At 35.6% G+C, this 14691-nt stretch overlaps 1 protein-coding gene across 1 annotated transcript in view; it reads right to left on the bottom strand.

The window, feature by feature from the left end:
• LOC106892225 (probable methyltransferase-like protein 15) overlaps window positions 1-14019 on the bottom strand; it is a gene marked incomplete at its 5' end in the record, with an annotated part of 54812 nt that extends 40793 nt beyond the window's left edge. Inside the window, one exon of the mRNA XM_014949255.1 lies at window positions 13883-14019. Coding sequence (XP_014804741.1) covers window positions 13883-14019 — 137 coding nt within the window. The remainder of the gene's footprint in view (window positions 1-13882) is intronic.
• Window positions 14020-14691: the final 672 nt, after the last annotated feature.

The raw sequence follows: 14691 nt of genomic DNA, 5'->3' as shown, positions 1-14691 counted from the left end.
TGTCCTCTGTGGCACCCTTGTCTCTAAATTGGAAAGATATGGATTTGACCGATGGACTACTCGGTGGGTAAGGAACTGGCTGGGTGGTCACACTCAAAGAGTTGTGGTCAACGGCTTGATGTCCAAGTGACAACTGGGATTGAGCACACCTTCAGCAAGTTTGCCAATGACACCTGGCTGTGTGGAGTGGTCAGCGTGCTGGAGGGAAGGGATGCCATCCAGGAGGACCTTGACAGGCTTGAGAAGTAGGCCTGCGCAAGCCTCATGAAGCTTAACAAGGCCAAATGCAAGATCCCACACCTGGGTCACAGCAATCCCAAGCACAAATTACCTGAAGGGGGCCTACAGGAGAGCTGGGGAGGGACTCTTTAGCAGGGAGTGCAGTGACAGGACAAGGGGTAACAGCTTTAAACTGAAAGAGGGGAGATTTAGATTAGATTTTAGGAAGGAATTCTTTACTGTGACAGTGGTGAGGCACTGGAACAGGTTGCCCAGAGAAGCTGTGGCTGCCCCATCCCTGGAGGTGTTCAAGGCCAGGCTGGATGGGGCTTTGGGCACCCTGCTCTAGTGGGAGGTGTCCCTGCCTATGGCGGGGGGGTTGGAACTTCATGATCTTTAAGGTCTCTTCCAACGTAAGCCATTTTATGATCCCAGAGGGAAAGCCCTATCAGAACTGCCAGGGGAATGTAATTTTCAGTTAAAAAATTAAGTAAAATGCAGTGTATGCTGCATACATATCTGCAGAATCATAATTTTATTTTATAATTGTCTATTTCTAATAAACTTGCAACACTGACTCATTGAGAAGCTTCCAGATTGGCACACAAATATTGACTTTTCTTTCTGAAGTTAATGCTGGAGAGAGAACAAGACATTTTTAGTTCTGCACACTTCTGTTTATCATTGTTCAATATTAATCTTATTAATTATGAGAATTAAAAATGGAAACACATCCCTTTGAAAACAAGAAATTCCCCTGATTATACAGTGAGATTCCATTCTTGTTTCTAGCCTTAGCAAGATAAAGGTCTTCAAGCCATGAAATCATTGCACAATAAAAGAAATATGGAATTTTAAGGTTTTTAAAATTCAGTGGAAATTTTTTTTGCTCATATTTCTTGCCGTAATATATCTGCATTTATAATAAACTAGTGTCTCAAGGAAACAGCTATGAAAAAAAGGACATAAAATTAACATCAAAAGCCTACAGCAGCTTTTCTTTCAGTCCATTTGTTATTGGCAAAATATCCAAAGAAACAGAATTCTAAATTTCCTTCAGACAAAGCTTTGATGCCCTGTCCATCAGGTATGAAACCATGCAAAATAAAGGAACAAACGAGACCAATACCAGCACTTTCCATAACTGCTGTGTATTCTGCTAAATTGCTCACAAATCTGTAGTATTTCAAGTACCTAGGAATAGCAACATGGAAACTGCCACAAGAATGATATCAGAGGTCTCATCTACTTTGCACTGTAAAGAAATATTAAAAACAGTAACAGACTGGTCGAGAGTTTCATGGTTGGTCACATAAGTGCAAGAAGACCATATCTTAATATTGGCCTCACCAAGGGCTAACATCTACTTCTTTGGACAAACACAGACTGTGGGAAGGGTTAATTTGGGTAAGCATGCTCTTCTGCTTCCTACTTGGATGGTCACATGTCACTCCACCTTAACCTAGACTGTACTGCAAGGAATCAAAACCCGTTCTGATGCTCAGTCAACTGAATGATATTTTTGCCTTGTCTTTTGTACCAAATCCCTCTGTTCATTAGGAACAGCTAGCACTCGTGCATGAGAGGAAGGAGGATGAACTACTACCTTAAACTGATGGGAAGTATGATAACATTCAGCACATGTCTCCAGAAAGGGTGGGAAGAGACAATCTAGAAATGGATTAAGCCTTCCCTGGTAACAGAAAAGTTGGCTTTTTAACACAGCTGCTCTCCCAGTTTCACATGAATCAGTTCCTAATTTCTTTTGAGGGGCAAAAGTGCAGGTTTTCAGGTCCTCATGTAACCACTGGAATAATAAAATAATAAAGCTTTCTCAGAGATAAAGATGCGATGTTTTAGGGGAAGAGAGTGCTTCTTACCCTCCTCTTTCCCTTCCCAGCATAGCAGGTGGCACAGATCACCTTGAAGATGAACAGCCAGTCTGGGTATCGTTATCAGAAAGAATTTGTTATGTTTTCTCAATTCAGAACTAAAAACTTAAGTTTCAGAAGCTTCTAACTTCTCTTGATTAATGTAAAACTGAATAGTAAATGATACCAATATTACAGATTGTTTCTGCTATCAAGACACGGTATTTGTATAATTTCTTATAAAACTGTGTCCTTCAAGAGTTAATGCCACTTACTACTCAATATTGCTCTCAAACATTTGCACCATTCAAGTGACAAGGCCACAGGTAACTTCCATTCCAAGTTACATGTTTTACCCAGAAATTCTCTGAAATCTCTCTATTTAAATCTTTGCTGCTCAATCAAGCTAAGTTGCTGTATTTTTCAGGCATCCAAAGCCAGCAATTAACTGTCTGATTTTACTTTCAGTCTTTTGAAAATTCTGCACAACACTTGGCACAGCTGAGTCACAAAGGCAAAAATCAAATTAAAATGCAAATGATGTTTATTATTATGACAGGAAAAAAATAGAATTACGTAGTCAAACTCAAAGTAATTCATTTTTATGGTCTGTCACTTATATGTATAATCCTAATGTATCTAAGATAAGAATAATAGTATTTGAAGTACAATGACTCAATCAGAAAAATAATCTGAACTCCAAATAACTTCTCTATGTATCTGTATTTCATACTTAACTAAGTGTGAAGCTAGTATGAACTAGTATGAATACTAAAAATTCGCAATTTGTAAACAAAATTCACAAATATTTTCATTACCTATTTTCCTTTTTATCAAATTTGAAGAAATGAAATTATGAATCAGAGACTAACAGCTTTTTTGTTGTTTTAGTTAATTGGTAAACAGATTTAGCTTAAATACTGATTAGTCTTGACCTTCTCTTAGTAAGTGACAAACACTTATTTGTCCATACGTTTCTATCATCTCCACCTTCATATGAAAATGCTGGAATCTTCTACTATAAGAAATTATAACCTATGTACTCATGAAATATGCTTTTACTTCTTGTATCAGACAATAAAGGTATTTCAACTCAAAACTATATCCTCTTGTTTTGTGCAGAGTGCCTCAATGCTTCCTATTGTAAATGTGAACAAAAATGAGATACACATGCAGCTCTTGACAAATAGCAAGCTAAAATACCAACTGTTGCTGAGAAATATGAAGATACCATCTTCTCAATAGGACAAAAAGATCTGCAGACAACTAGCTACCAGGTGCAAAAAATTCCACATTAGAACCTATATTCTCTTTTCTTCTGCCCTGCCAGTGAAAAAAGCAGAATTTTGAGTTTTGCTGAAAAAAAAAATATTAAAAAATATAGAAGGGAGTACTTTATCAGTTTCCTTTACTAAATGCTTATTATTTTTATAAACAAAGCCAAACTGGCTTGTTACTCTAATGAAAATATACCTGGAACTCAAGTGTTCAGCTACAAAAAAAAAGCTTTAAGTGTTTACACAAAATATTTCTAAATACATTTGTCAAATACATTTTAAAATGTTTGTAATTAGAATTTAAGTTCAACAGTCTGAAAATTATTTACATTTATATTTGTGTAATGAAATGGTTACAAAAGTAATATAATAGTACCTAAGTTAGCTAAACACCTATAAGAAACTTTCTCATCAAAATCAAGAAGATGGAAAACTGGCTGAAGAATTTGATGTCTCCTTTATGGATCATGTAAGTTCCAAGACTATTTCAGCATCATAATTATTTACTTTAAAAAATAAAGACATCTGTTCCTTTTAGAAAAAAAAAAACCTACAGCCCAAATTAAGCTTCACAGAACTATCCTCAGAAACACTCTGCGTGTAAGAGCCATAACATTAAAGTTTAAAGATGTTCTGAGCACTTTTATAGCACAGTGATACAGATGAATTAAAAAACCCACACTGTAATGGACATGTCTGAAACTACTGCCAGTTAAAGTAACACTTGGCACTGCATTCCATATGAAGTTGAGCTAGCAAGTATATAAAATGCCCTTAAAAATAAAGGATCTAGACATTTGTACTGAAAAGAAATTCAAGGCATCCATATTCAGATCCACATTCTTAACCAATATCTAGAAGGGGTTTTTGTTTGGTTTTTTCAAGTTATTGCAAAAGCTTCTTATCCTCCTTCCTCTATTAAGTAGTAAAGAAAGTCAAGAAGTCTCTCATTCTGTAAGAATAGTTAGCATTTTATAGTATTCCTGGAAACAATAAGGAAAAACTGTAACAGAAGAAAACCAACATTCAACAGAATGTTTCTTGATCACTCTCTGTGGTCTAAAAGCTGTAGCTTCTCAGGCTGGAAAGTAATTAAGCTTTGGCCTATACTGCTGTCTAAAAATGTCTAAGAAGATTCAGATACATGTGTAGATGATGATATTGACTGCCCTGACCTAGCCATATCTAGAACAGAGAACATGAAAAGGAATAGAAGGAAGCAGAAATAACTCACAGAAGCAGAATCACTTTCTGTGTGCTTTAGATGAGGATCCACTCACTAGGAACACTGAAGGAGATGACAATATGACAATCTCTCTCAATTTTAATTTAAATTCTATAAATAATATAAACCAATATAAAACACTATCACATGGGATGTGACACCAAGGACCACCTTAGGATACTCACTACTGCCTGCCTGGAAATGGTGCTGCACAAATTTACCGTTTAATGCTACAGCACTGTAACACAATAAGATCAGAAAGGGAATATATTTTAGAATCCAACTGTACCTTCAAAAATTTCACGACCATCCACTCACATCAGGTTACAATCTACAGACTAAAACTGTTCCTACTTAATCCTCCTGAAGCATGAGGCTGGACTAGATGACATCCTAACATCCATTCCAATGGGAATGATTTTGATATTGTGGGAGAAATTGCCTAAACCAAGACTACCATCCATATTGATACGCCACCAAATTATTCACAAAACTCTAATTTTCACTTAATAATGAAATGTAAAGTGACTCAATAATAGTAACGGAAAAAAAAAAACAAACCAGTTCATTGTTTTAAACCTAATGCTTGCAAACCTTCCTTCAGAGCTTCAAACTGGCCAACATCTCTTCCAAGATTTTCCTACTAAAATAATATGACAATGCAGCTTTTCTCAAAACTCCTCAGATCAAAATGCCAGCAATTTCTTTTCCTAAACCAGTAACATATAAAAGGGCTGTCCTGACTCATTTGACTGGAAATGACATTAAATCTAGCACTCGCACATGAGATGTTATGTACTATAAAAAAGACAACCCCCAAACTTATGACATTGAAAATAACTGTAATCATTAATATAAATATCGTATAATTTTGCCAAAATAAAAGAAATAAATATGTATAGCATTAAAAAGATTAATAGAATCTTGTAAATAGAAGTAGTCTTGATAGACTGATTAGTATTTAATCTTTTCTCCAAATGTTTCTATTGCGAAATAAAAGCCTTAGTGGGAATGTCAACATAACCACATCTTGAAACTAGTGCCATAGTACACACAGAGGCAGTATTTGGGCATAGCTCTGTTCTTAAAAGACACCTTACTCCTTTAAGATGTAAACAGTGCAAATAAGGACTTGTCTTTTATGTAACCAGTGTATGAAATTTAAACTCAGCTACTAATGTTGGAAATGGCCTGTAGCCATCCCACCTCAATGCATAAGCAAGACAGATCTTGCCATTTAAGAAACAGTCAGGTCAGGACAGTATTTGGTCGCAACTGAGGCACAAAAAATTAGAGCTCTGAAGGGATTTTGATAAATTTATACTGTTTAAATTCAGCAGAGAGTTTTTTTTTTCTTGTCATTCAGTATTAAAATTCTGATATGATACAGTGCAAAAAGAAGTCTGTGTTGGAGAGACGTGAGATGTTGATACTACATTCATCAATTCATCAACACTTAACAGCCTATACCTGGAGCATAAAAAGCTCTGCTCCAGCCTTCCAAACATACATATTAACTTCCTTCAGTCAATACAAAGTGCAATCTTTCCTGCCCTTACTGACTGTAAGATAAGTAAAGAGCTGTTTTCTGTCTTCCCACATGCACAAGAGTTAAATCCCACCACTGGAACTAAATACCAGTTTTAAGACCCACTGCATGGGCAATATTGGCACTGAGAAAAGTTCTCAGGTCTAGGACCCCAGGCAGCTTTTCCCATATATATGGATGCGGTGGCAACTTACACACACGTGCCCACTCTGTAAGGTGCAGAGTATGAGCTTTTCTCTAAGGAAAAAAATAAACATGCTGGAAGCCGAATCTGACCAAACAGCCACAGTAAAACAGCCCTGCATCAAAGCTATGCTTGGTACAGCCTGCTGGACAACTTGGTTATTCTTGAAAAAATTTTCTCTTACTTCAGGTAACTCATAAACTTGCTTTGCCCTAGGCTACCCCTCACACCCCCCCAGAAAAGTAAAATAGGACTTTTATATCTTAAAAAAAAAGATAATAACTGGATAAATACACTTTCAAGTCAGTAACACAGAGATACTACTGAAATTGCAGGGGGTAGATCTTAAGATATTTTGACAAACCATTCAGGTTGACACCTGAAGACTGCTTGTCTGCTCAACCAGTATACTCAGATTTGTCATCTTTTTATGTTATCTTCTTGGCTTTCTCCTAGATACATCTTCCTAAATTGAATTCTAATACTCAGCTGCATATTGTTTTAAAGAAACACTTGAATTTGTGCATCATTTCTCTTCCATCCCCTTTTCTAAGGAGGTTCTGTTTGCCTACCTTGTCTTAAATTATGCTACATTTTGAGGATGCTCAGGAGGTCTTCATATATCTATGACTATTTCGTCATGAAATGTGCTCTGTTTGAGCCAAACAAATGCATTCTGCCTATGTGAAGAGACATACAGATTGAATAGATGTAAGGTATTCTCTAGATTGTCACCCATGGAAAATAACACAGGGCACAATCTTGTTAATACTTCTGTTTTTCAAATATCCTGTATAGAAAAATATCAATAAAACACAAAAGAGAAAGACAAAAAGACTGACTATACTACACAGAAAATATTGCACTGCTCAGCTCAACTTCAATCTGCACCTTTAGCAAAAACATACAGTGCACACTCTTAAGGACAGTAATTTTTCCCTGTGCATAGAAAGCATCACAAGATACTAGGAATTACATAGCACCTTCCTGTTTCAAGCCATTAGTATTACTGGTGTCTATGATTAATTATAAAAACAGCTTATTCATTATAAAAATAATTTTTGTTTTTATCTTAGTTATAGGAGTTTCTCAAATGACCTTTTTTTCAGAGCCAGTAAACAACGTGTAAATGGGCTACTGAGGATTAACCAACCTCTGTTTCGTTGCTGAACTGTCTGTGCTGCAGAGTGTGGTAAAAAGCCCATATATATACTCCACTTTGCACTTGCTCACTACAAAATCACATTTAACGGATTTTTTTCAAAAATAAATATAATAAACCATCTTTTTATATTGTAAAGTACTTGGTTTCCACTATGCACTTTTACACCGTAATTTGGTTTTCCCATCTTTTTTCTGTTGTCTCCCAATTAGAGTGGATGGTAACTCTGGGGACAGTGGTGCAGGTACCCAGACACCCGCAGTTGCTCAGGGTATGTGTACATGCACAGAAGTTGTTTTTAGTATACAAATACAGATATAAATTGTTAGAAGTTTTAAAAAGTATTTATATTCAAGGCAAATAAATTATTCTGCTAAAAGACTAATAAAGAATATGGTCTTGATGAAGAGGCATCAGCATTTGTTCCCATTATCTATTGAATTAGCCAGGAAATACCCAACAAAATATTAATAAACTGGTCTTAGCATAGCACTGCATGTTGGTCACCCCATTTCAGATCCCTGATCTAAAATCCCTAAAGAAAACAATAAACTTGTCTTTCAAATTCCTTGCCAGACATGTATTATTGGTAACTGTGAGTTAATGACTGCAATAACAATTTAGAGTGTTACCACAGGAATGTTAAGTAGATTAAGAAAACAAACCAGTAATGCCTTGTTCGGCTAGTTAACATCCTCAGTTATATATAAGAACGTGATGCTGAGCATAAAATACAGAAACAGACATGTACATTGTGAAGAACATTTAAAAAAAAGAGACTAAACACTGTTCTATGTGCTTTTTATGGAAATGGTTGTGAAGATTTTTTTCATGAGTTGATTTTTTTTTTTTTCTTTTATACCAAAACTGCCAGGAAGAGAAAAGGGTTCCCCACTTTTCTTTTTGACTTTACTATTGGGTATTGTGTACGTCAAATTGAAGAGATACTGTCTTGTATAGCTTACAAGGTACAGGACTGAGGACACATTAACTAACTAGTTGCTTCAATCACTGAAAAAGACAGACTTGTTTTCTCTGCCAAGATATTTTCCTTTCAATCGGGCAAGCTGTTTTCCTCTTTTACTTGAATTTAGGGAATATTTACAGGAAGAGGGAAAACAAGCACTTTTCTTCTTAAAAGTGGGATTACACAATTCTGGCTGCTTCTGCCAGTTTAGTTTCATTTCTGCCATGGTACATTCCAGTGTCACTGGCCAGTTTTGGATACAGGGTTTGTGATACTTCACAGAATCAGGGAATTGTTGGAGTTGGAAGGGACCTCTAGAGATCATCTAGTCCAACTCCCCTGCCAAAGCAGGGTTGCTCAGAGCACATCACTCAGGATGGCATCCAGGGGGGGGTCTCAAAAATCTCCAGAGAAGGAGGCTCCACGCTCTCCCTGGGTAGCCTCTTGCAGCGCTCTTGGACCCTCACCATAAAGAAGCTTTTTCTCATATTTGAATGGAATTTCCTATGTTCCAGCTTGTGCCTGCGCCCATTCACTTAAGATTGAGTTCTTGGAGAACCACTGAGAAGGAGTTTATCAGTCCCAGCAATACTTTTATAATAGAAACACTTTCTGAACTTGAAATTATGAGACCGCAGTCTGTATACAGTAAAGATTTTTGAGCCCTTACAATGGATTAAAACACAATCATTACGTCCATAAAGAAAAGGAAAATTAAAAAATATGCACATAAAAGATTTAATTGCAGTTTCCAGTGATGTGATGTTGGTAGTGAAACATCTATAACTAAGCTACATAAAAGAAAACTGACAAGGTTTTAAGGAAGAACTAAAGGCCAAGTTACTAAAGAATGTAAAGAGTAAAAAGGGGAGAAAAACAACTGCTAGAAGCAGGCTGTTGCACATATTTTGTAAGTCAGGGTAGCTTTGAATTGGGCTCAAATTTGAACCAGAAACTAAATGTATTGAAGGATCAGATCATATGCATGAAAGCAAGTAAAGGTTTCCTGTCATTCTGAAGCCTGCACAGCTAGAACTTCAGCAACAAAAAAAAAGAATTTTTATGACTATTATTATCCAAGTAAAACTCTGGGGGAACAAAATAAATGACAGAAGAGCACTATTTTAATATAATGCCATTTAAAGTTCTTTTTAGTGCTCTCAATTGCATTTTTCCATCTCATCTTTAAGGCAACTCATTTACCTACAGTGCCTGCATTGGAGAGGCAGCCAGATGTTGACATACACAGAGAATTCTTTAGGAAGAAATAAAACTATAGGTAACTAATTAGCTAACTAATATATAGTCAAGGCATGATTATAATGAATATGCCTGATTTACACACTGTTAATTATATCCCTTGTGTACTACAGTCAAGAATTAAGTAGTAACCTATATAAATAACATATAGTAACAAAAGCATCAATATATATTACAGACTCAGCTACAATTCACAAGCACTTAAAATAAGCTTATTGCAACTGAAATCAGTAGTTCTGTCTTCCCTGGAACTGAGCAAAATATTTTCTATTTTCCCCAGAACATACAAGGCACAGGTGATGGTTCTATCCCACTTGTTCTGTAAACAGTGTAACCCTGAAAGCAAAACCCAGAAGCATCATGACATCAATATTACTTTAGAACTACAATAAAATGGTAGTTCAATTGTATAAGGAATTTTATACTATTTATCCCTACTTTTGGGGCACAATTTCTTATTCTGCTCAGAGAATTACAAAGAACATACTGTCTCCTCTGCATAGGCTTTGCGTAGGTTTCTCATACTTAAAAGCTTGCAATGATATTGGTTAACTGCCAGATTTCAGCCACCTCTCTAACCTCTCCCTTTCAGTGGGTGTGAAAGGGTTTACTTTCAATATATATTGCTACTGACTAAATTTTATCTTGTTCTCCTGGATTCTCAGCAGCAATTCCCAAGTTAGAGGCTTCCCCAGAAAGCACGTCAAAGGATTCCCACCCACACACTGAATATCTAACGGGCCCTGACCCATTTTCTCCTTATTAAAGCAGCACTACATATTTTAAAAAATAAAAATAATAAACAGAGAGGCTAAATGAATGCAAAGATTGCAGTTGGAACTCTACCCTCTTCAAATTTTAGTTCTGACAAAATCACTATCATAAGGCAAAGAGACAAATTTAAAATACAAACATGAGATGTATTTTTCCTTAGTGTTCTCATTCAGTGACTTATTACTCCAACTGTCTTTTGGCTAAGTACAAGGAGGACTTCATTTATTAGTGCTGAATATAGAAAAATCCTGAAATTTAGCCATACTTATCTCCTCTTTCAACCATATCTTTGGGCATATTTCTGCAACTTGAGCTTTAATAATCTTGTAATTCAGTGATACAGACAGATATAGTATGCTTTAAAAAAATGAAGCAATAGTCGGAACTACATGATTTTAATAAGATTATTAATGGCATCTAACCAGGATAAGCAATAGCAATTAACACTGAATATTTCAAATTTAAGTTCTTTTTATGGTAGAATGGACTACTGTAAATACTACTGCAAGACTGAAGATCCCTCATGTACTTGATATGTTGGAATTTATTAACATCCCAAATTAAACAGGTAACATTTTAAGTAGAAATAAAATGGCAACAGAAAATGCCATTGATGTATGACTTTCAATTTGCCCATTGCATTCACAACGTCAGACATAGAGGGAATCAGATTTTACTGGTTATGGTTCCATAACATCACCTCCAACCTTCAGCAAGTCAAGTAACCTCTCCCAAAAGAGCAATGTTAAACAGAAGAGGTCAAAAAACCCCTAGAACAGAAAAACAATGGAGAAGTTTACACTTCTGTGTTGCACTTCAGCCAGTTTCATCTATGGTTGTGCTTCTTCCAGAAGGGACAGCCCTACATCTCTCTCCACAACTCCACCATTGCCACTTTTAAGCTAGCACAACTATTTCTGTGGCTGCTTGGTGAACTACATGAGGGAACTATTTTACCTGAGAATAGAATTGACCAGATAAAAGACGTCAACTGGATGAATTTGCCGAGCTTTTGATGCCAACACAGACTTTAATTAAACTGATAAAATTAAGATAAAAGATTTATTTCTAACACAGTGCAGAAAATAGACAGTAACACTCCATACTATTAGATCAACCATCTTTTAATGAACACTGAAAGAAAAAAATCCATTTGTGAAAGCTGCATATCTCATAAGTAATCCTTTACACTTACAACTGATTTGTTACAAAACTCCAGCTTTACCTCTTATTTAGAAATGATACACTTGTCTCCTCCTTCCCACTTTTAATTTAACAATGCTTTACGCAACTAACTTTCCAAGGAAAGTAGATTAATGATGAGCACTTATACGAACATTCTTTTACCTTACTTTTCAACATAAGCTATTATGAAAAAAGATATATTTACCTTCTGAAAAAGGATCCACCTGTTCTTTCTAATAGGAAAGACAGGAGATGAGGGAAAACACCAAAACAAATAAGAATACTGCTCTGTATCTTACAATATATATTCAAGGGGCATCCAGTCATCTTTCAGTGATTAAGACTTTTCACTAACAACTTAACACGATGCTATTTAAGAAACCACCTAATTCTGATGAAAACTTGTGTCTGTAAAGGTGCACAACACCATGTCTACAGTCCAAGTAACCAAGTTTATATGATTTTTTTAAACAAAAGTAGGAACTAGATTATAAAGCCATATTAAACTACATCAACTACAATACTATATTGATTAAAGCTCATCCGCTCACAAACATAAGCAAGCAGAGAATTAACAATGTCAGTCACTGGCAGAATGACACTATCAGTTTTAAAATCTCTTCATCTCTCTGGAAAATAAATTTCCTTCACAGCCAGGTTTGCATAGGATACTTTACGGATAAACATATATTGAGTCAGAGGACTGTTCATCACTGTCTTGTGTTGTAGGAACATTTCTGAAAATTTTTATTATCTAAAAGATTAGCTTCAATTGGGACTATATGTATTTTTTTTCTATGACACAAGGAACAGAAGACTTTACAACTCCCATGACGTCTGGTGGAACGTGTTTGCAGACTTATATTAAAAGAAAACGGACTTTCCTTGCCAACATTCTCCACACTATTCTGTCAAAAAGAGCATTCTCTGGAGAAATAACAGTTGAGAGACAAATTCCATAAATTTATAAGCATACACTGCATGTCACTTCAGTCCATAATGAACTGAAAATTTAGAGAAATATCTTTAAGTGGTCTTACAGAGAAGGATGACTAGAAACTGAGTTATGCTTTATTGTCACACGATTGCATTTTTCCTACTGAACATCTGACAATGGCACTTGAAGAAAGGAATGCACAGTTTAACCTTTTCTTTTGGAAAAGGTGAGGGATACCTTCTGCATTGCTTGAATAGTACTGCTGCCTTAGAACTCCTTTTTATATGGGGAAACATGACTGAACAACCAGGTGTTTCTTAATCTGCCTCTTCCAGTTTTCTCCTTATTGGAAATATTTGCTTTTCCTCATGTAAAAGCTCTTTTGAAATAATTACTGCAATTTTTTCAACCTGACAGTAATTGTCATCTCCTTCCTACTTGCCCTAAATTTCCTAAAATTTAATTATTTAATATTATTTATTTTGTATCTACATACTTTTACGTCTTTGTCAAATTTAAACAGCACTTTTTGAAATGCTCATATTCCACTCTATGTACACTTTTGCAGGCATTTACTCATGCTCCAACCGTGCTGTGTCTTGAATAAAATAAAGGAACAAGAACTTTGTTAACTAAAAAAAAAATGAATCTAAAAATTTGCATTTACCAATTGTTCCTTAGTAAATTCAGCACTGTATTTAAAAAGAAAATTGAAGTATGAGCTTTACACAGAAATAGCTTATTAAATTGTTTAGTAGTTTATGAAGCCAGTGGCAAAATATTTAGCAAGCCTTATACTGAATTAATTAGGTTTTGTTCTTTAAAAATTAAAATATTCATAAGCCATATTTAAATTACCTCATTATTTGATTTAAAAGTCTATTATTCCATCCTTTTTTGGGAACTATTTACCACAGAGTGTATGCTCTTATACAACTCTGCTGTCAGAATTATCTCAAAGCAAGTAGAGCACATGAATCTTTTTCAAATAAACTTTTAAATATAAAATTTGATACCTGATGCATACTCAAAATTAACAGAGCACAGAAAATGCATTCAACTCCAAAAACCTCAGAAGAATTTCCATGCAAAGTCATAAGTAAATCGAATTGGATGTCCTACATAACAGGGTATATACAACATATAATGCTATTTTACAATTAGCCATTAAAAACTATGTATTAAAACTATAAAAATATATTAAATTGTGCATCTAGTACCACAGAATTAAGTTCATCTTGACCACATTTAAGACAGGAGAAGACAACTTACGGGTATGATTCTGAAAGCTGCTGAGCTATTTTATAGGCCGTGGGGTCTCTGTCTAGTGCATATATCGTAATGTCGCTGGCTTTCTCTAGGAGAGCTCTGGTATGACCTCCGGCTCCAAACGTCATATCAAGGAAACGCTGTAGAGTAAGAAAGACAACACCATTACCTTAAAATCCAAAAGTGATAAACCAATTGTTGATTGGAATCTTCTTTTTCTCTCTTACATACTGGAGGAAAACATACCATTCAGTATAATCACAATGCCTTTTTTGGAATTGTTTTCATATTTTGTGCGGAATTACAATCACGTCAGAGTAATCTTTTTAGGGGCTGTGACCTTCCCCTGCCAATCCTTCCAGAACAGAAGGACAATCATTTGGTACAACCAACTGCAGCTTCATACTCTTCCCATTTCTGAATTTAGAGGAAAGCCACGAGTTTGACTGCTTTGTTTGGACTTGTTCCATTTGACTGATACAAAAATATACAGGACATGGGACTACAGGTACTAATCAGCACCATCTGCTTTGTAAGAACGTATCTAAAAGGAATGTTGATGTATTGTGTATCAATTTACAAAATGACACTATCGTAGTTTTTATAGCACAGGTCAAAGTGTGATGGCAGCACAGGCACATAAATATCCTTACTGGGACTAACCTAACAAGCACAGAAAACCTAAGTTTTCAAGACACAGCACCATTGACTTCAAGGTTCCCTGTGCCAGGACAAAGCTATGTGTTACTAAGATACACTGAAGCCCAATCCTGCTGTATCTTCTCTACCATCATTACATGTGCTAATTAGAT

This window comes from Calidris pugnax, unplaced genomic scaffold (assembly GCF_001431845.1).
Source record: "Calidris pugnax isolate Ruff unplaced genomic scaffold, ASM143184v1 scaffold177, whole genome shotgun sequence".
Classification (NCBI taxonomy): domain Eukaryota; kingdom Metazoa; phylum Chordata; class Aves; order Charadriiformes; family Scolopacidae; genus Calidris; species Calidris pugnax.
This window is presented reverse-complemented; position numbering and strand designations above follow the sequence as displayed.